The sequence below is a fragment of the Scardinius erythrophthalmus genome (assembly GCF_964197995.2).
Source record: "Scardinius erythrophthalmus genome assembly, chromosome: 16".
Classification (NCBI taxonomy): Eukaryota; Metazoa; Chordata; class Actinopteri; order Cypriniformes; family Leuciscidae; genus Scardinius; species Scardinius erythrophthalmus.
In genome coordinates, this window is record NC_138236.1 from 610,305 (window position 1) to 615,872 (window position 5,568).

Sequence of the window (5,568 nt, forward strand, 5' to 3'; positions counted from 1 at the left end):
ATTAATATAATATAATAACTTTTTATTTATTTATTGACTAGTTTAATTCAAAACTTTCAGTTTTTATTTTATTTTAACTGCTTTAAATCTTACATTTTTTGTTCATTTTAAATAGTTTAATTCTAAACTTTAATTCTGATATCTGTTTTCAGGACTAAATTCTGTCTTTCTTTAATGGTTAATGGCTCAAATTAACAACAACAACAACAACAACAACAAAACATTATGAATGTAACTTTTATTCAGAAGACAATAAAATAAGAAAAGAGACCCAATCCTCGCATCGGAAGCAGGAAAACATGGATATTCTGAAGCGGTTTGACATCAGATCCGTTCACACTCACTCAGGTCTGAGATCTAGATCTCACTCGGAGCGAGAAATGCAAAAGTCAGATATAAACTTGCATTTGCGAAAAAAGGTCAGAATTGCGGGATAAAAAGTCGCAATTACCTTTTTTATTTTATAATTCTGTGGCGGAAACAAGTTTCCATAAAAAGCAGCACAAGTGACAACCAAATCAGACCTAAACAAACTGAGCGTACAAACCGAAATGTCCCTAAATCAAACATTAATATGTATTAATTTCTGTGTTGTGACACACTAAAGCACATGATGATGATGAAGACGAAGACACTGGCTGCTCAAACACACCCGCGTCTGAGTTCAGAGAGAATAAATAATGCCGAACCGTATGGAGTGAATTTTGTGCCATAATTAAACAAACAAATAAATCCAGCATTTTGCAAACTAACTCGATCTGCTTTGCAAAGGAAAACTCGACTCGCAAAACAAACTGAATTGCTTTTCACATTTTTTCTACATCGGACGCAGCCGAAAAGACTAAATTGGTGATTATGTCTACACTGAACGAGTCTATTTCTGTCATTCTATATAAGTTAATGAGAACATTTAATTTAATTGAAAGGAGGGTTTCATGATTCTTTATATTTGTAAAACACAATACATATTTGTTACTCCTCTGCGTTTTCACTCAAATAGACCTTTGCATTCCCACATTGCTTTCTGTTTGTTTGTGAGTCGAGTTTTCCTTTGCAAAGCAGATCGAGTTTGTTTGCAAAATGCTGGATTTGTTTGTTTAAAGGTGTGGTATAATGGCCTTCTCACAGATGTAAAATAAGTCTCTGATGTCCAGAGTGTGTGTGTAAAGTTGTAGCTCTAAATACCCCACATATATTTTTATAAAACATGTTAATATTGTCACTTTTTGAGGGTGAGCAAAAACGCACCGTTTAAATGTGCATTTAAATGTACTGTCCCTTTAAATGTAAATGAGCTGCTGCTCCCAGCACAGAGGGCGGAGCTTCAAGAGCTTGTGTGTGTGTGTGTGTGTGTGTGTGTGTGTTAGCAGCTCTGATTACCTCACACACACATGCACTGAAAATTTCAAAAACTTTTAGTCTTTTATGTTCAAACCGGAGTCAGACAATAATGAAGAGACTCGAGAAGAAGTGACGACATGTAGAAGCGGCAGGACATTTCTGAATGGTTAGTTGATGAATTTATGAAGCTGATTTGTAGTTATCTTCTAGTCATTGATTAGCATATTCTGTCATGATAATCTATCATGCTCCGGGGGCGGGGTTTATGTAAATTTTAGGATTTGTGATGTCACTAACCCGGGAGGAATGTGGTGTAGTCTCTACCAGCCGTTTGTTGTAGTCCTTATAAAGCCAGATATCTCCCTTTGCTCTGAACTTTGAGTGTTGTAACTTTGCAGATGTTGTTTATGCTCAAACTGCAACATTACACACTAACTAAAGTTAGAAAAGTCAAATCATAATCAACCATCCCTTTAATTATGGCACAAAATTGGCTCCATAGAACCGTATAGAGAGGGTCACATCTCGTCTGCATGCGTCTGCGTGGCTGCGACTGCGTCTGCGTTTGCAGGAGCCGTTAGAGACACAGACAGGAGTGTGTCTGCGCCTGCAGGAGCCGATAGAGACAGGAGTGTGTCTGCGTTCGTGCCGTTCTTCTGCTCTTCTGCCTGCGACTGCGACTGCGACTGCGCATCTGAGGGCCAGTCTGAGTCTGACAGCTTCAGTTCTGTGGGATCTGGAACCAGCGGATCCTCCAGGAGCGCCAGAGAGCCCGCGTCATTCAGGATGTTTCTGGACAGGACTGTGCACACACACACACACACACACACACACACACACACACACACACACACACACACACACACACACACACACACACACACACACACACACACACACACACACACACACACACACACCACATTACAGGAGTCAATCATATTCATCATCATCATTATCTGCGTGGAAACTCGCATTCACTGCACAATAATCAAAGAGTCTCATTCTATACTTTTTATTCTCTATCTAGTTTAGACTTTTAATCTATTTTAATTCTAAACTTGTAATCAATTTTTTTTTAACTAGTTTAATTCTAAACGTTTTATTTTATTTTATTTATTAACTAGTTTAATTCTAAACTTTTAAATTAATTTTAAATAGCTTAATTCTAAACTTTTAATTTAATTTAATTTATTAACTAGTTTAGTACTAAACTTAATTTTATCTTTCATTCATTTTAAAATATTAATATACACACTTGAGGAATTAGTTCATCCAAGAATGAAGAAAATGATCTAAAACAACATAAATGTCTTTATTCTATTCTTCACATTAAACACATCGCAGGAGAAGCTTGGCGTGATTGTTCAATACTTTGGATATCGATACAGGAACTTTGTCATAATGCAGGTTTCACTCCTAATGTGTGATCAGCCTCACAGATGTGTGATATTATTATTATTATTATATATAGTTGTTCCTCACCGCCGGACGGAGCGTAACTCTCCTCCAGTGACGGGGAACTCCTGCTGAACGGACTGTAACTCGGGAAGATCAGCAGAGCCAGAGAGAAGAAGAGAATCTGGGAGGAGGAAGAACACACTGGTGAACTGAAACACTGAAGTGTGTGTGTGTGTGTGTGTGTGTGTGTGTGTGTGTGTGTGTGTGAGAACGAGCTGTGCAGCGAGAGACGGAGTCACTCACACACACACTCACTCACGCACACTCTCTCACACACACACACACACACACACACACGCACACACACACACACGCACACACACACACACACACACACTCACTCACTCACACACTCACTCACACACACACACACACACACACACACACACACACACACACACACACACACACACACACTCACTCACGCACCAGGATGCATGTGCTTGTCTGCGCCGCTTTCGTGGCCGTTTGCTTGATCAACGCCTGCAGTTTATGCAGCTGCGCCATAAGAGACCTGAAACAAACAAACAAACAAACAAACAAACAAACATGCAGCTGACTGGATTGTGGAACGTTGTCGCATTAAACCAAGTGTTCACTGGTGTTCAGCTCACTCACATGTTGTGTTTCTCCAGCTGGCTGACGGTTCTCTGCAGTTCTTTATTCTGAGCTGAACAAGCTGCCACCCTAAAACACACACACACAAACACACACACACACACACACACACACACACACACACACACACACACACACACACATTATTTTCCTCATATTCTCCATTGTTGCGGCTCCTCTCTTCCCAGTCTGTCAGTAAAGCTCTGTTTACTTCCTGTCTCTATGAAGCCCCTCCTTCTGAAAAGCACACTGTGCTCTGATTGGTCGGCTGGAGCAGTGTGTTGTGATTGGTCGAGCGCTTTGAGTGTGTTTGGGAAATGTCCCGCCCCTTACCATAACCGCCAGTTTAACACACTACTAACTAACTCAACCAGGCCCCGCCCCTTTATTCTGCATATTAATTATTTAAATGAGGAATGCAAACACTGACGCTGATATAGAGAAGAACTGGAGCTTTTTCATGATCAAACAGCAACATTACACACTAAAGAAAGATGAATATGGGAAACGACTGCAAACATAAACGGCCTCCGTTATGTCAGTCGAAAAGGAAAGTATTCGCTAGTTGCACGTGGCCGCCATTTTGGATTTCGGATCAGCGAGGGTACGCTAAGACACTTCCGGTTTCGCATTACGGCCGTTGCAGGGAGCCGGAGAAAGACGAAATGTAGCTTTTATAGTTGTTTATAGAATCAATTATCACTTAAAATACTACTAAGATCCATATTACTATCACGCGAGCCAATGGCAATTAAATGCACGGACGCATAGTCAGATTAATGAATGAACAGAAGATTGTGTTTGACTCATGCTGCACACGCATACGCAATGACAATTATGCCTACTGTAAATATAGAGTTACAACTACGACTAGAGTTGTTTGCATAAAATACACTGTGAACATTCACATGTTTGTCCTGTCATGTGACCTCACGTGTGCTAGGGGTCATGTGACCTCACCTGCTCTCCAGACCGTCGATGTACTCCTTCTTCCTCCTGCGACTGTCCTGAGCCGAGAGTTTGTTCCGGATCTTCCGTCTCACTTTCTTCAAGATTCTCTCCTCAGCCTGTGAGATTAACAGTCCCATCAGCGCTGTATTCATCTCACTCACTCACTCACTCACTCACTCACTCACTCACTCACTCACTCACTCACTCACTCACTCACTCACTCACACTCACTCACTCACTCACTCACTCACTCACTCACTCACTCACTCACTCACTCACTCACTCACTCACTCTCACTCACCCACACTCACTCACTCACTCACCCACACTCACTCACTCACTCACTCACTCACTCACTCACTCACTCACTCACTCACTCACTCACACACACACTCACTCTCTCACTCTCACTCACTCACTCACTCACTCTCACTCACTCTCTCACTCTCACTCACTCACTCACACACTCACTCTCTCACTCACTCACTCACTCACTCACTCACTCACTCACTCACTCACTCACCCACTCACCCACACTCACTCACCCACCCACTCACCCACACTCACCCACTCACTCACCCACTCACTCACTCACTCACTCACTCACTCACTCACTCACTCACTCACTCACTCACTCACCCTCACTCACTCACTCACTCACTCACTCACTCACTCACTCACTCACTCACTCACTCACTCACCCACACTCACTCACTCACTCACTCACTCACACTCACTCACTCACTCACTCACTCACTCACTCTCACTCACTCTCTCACACTCACACACTCACACACTCACTCTCACTCACTCTCTCTCACCCACTCACTCACTCACTCACTCACTCACTCACTCACTCACTCACTCACTCACTCACTCACTCACTCACTCACTCACTCACTCACTCACTCACCCACACTCACTCACTCACTCACTCACTCACTCACTCACTCACTCACTCACCCACACTCACTCACTCACTCACTCACTCACTCACTCACTCACTCACTCACTCACCCACACTCACTCACTCACTCACTCACTCTCACTCACTCTCTCACTCTCACTCACTCACACACTCACTCTCTCTCACCCACTCACTCACTCACTCACTCACTCACTCACTCACTCACTCACTCACTCACTCACTCACTCACTCACTCACTCACTCACTCACTCACTCACTCACTCACTCAC

General features: G+C 42.6%; 1 protein-coding gene across 1 annotated transcript in view; it reads right to left on the reverse strand.

Moving 5' to 3' along the window:
- Nucleotides 1–221: 221 nt before the first annotated feature.
- Nucleotides 222–5,568, reverse strand: part of creb3l4 (cAMP responsive element binding protein 3-like 4) — a 16,465-nt gene continuing 11,118 nt past the window's right edge. Inside the window, exons 6-10 of the mRNA XM_081388316.1 lie at nucleotides 4,381–4,487; nucleotides 3,421–3,489; nucleotides 3,232–3,316; nucleotides 2,827–2,923; nucleotides 222–2,143 (exon numbers count right to left, since the gene is read on the reverse strand). Coding sequence (XP_081244442.1) covers nucleotides 1,860–2,143; nucleotides 2,827–2,923; nucleotides 3,232–3,316; nucleotides 3,421–3,489; nucleotides 4,381–4,487 — 642 coding nt within the window. The 3' untranslated portion in view covers nucleotides 222–1,859. The remainder of the gene's footprint in view (nucleotides 2,144–2,826; nucleotides 2,924–3,231; nucleotides 3,317–3,420; nucleotides 3,490–4,380; nucleotides 4,488–5,568) is intronic.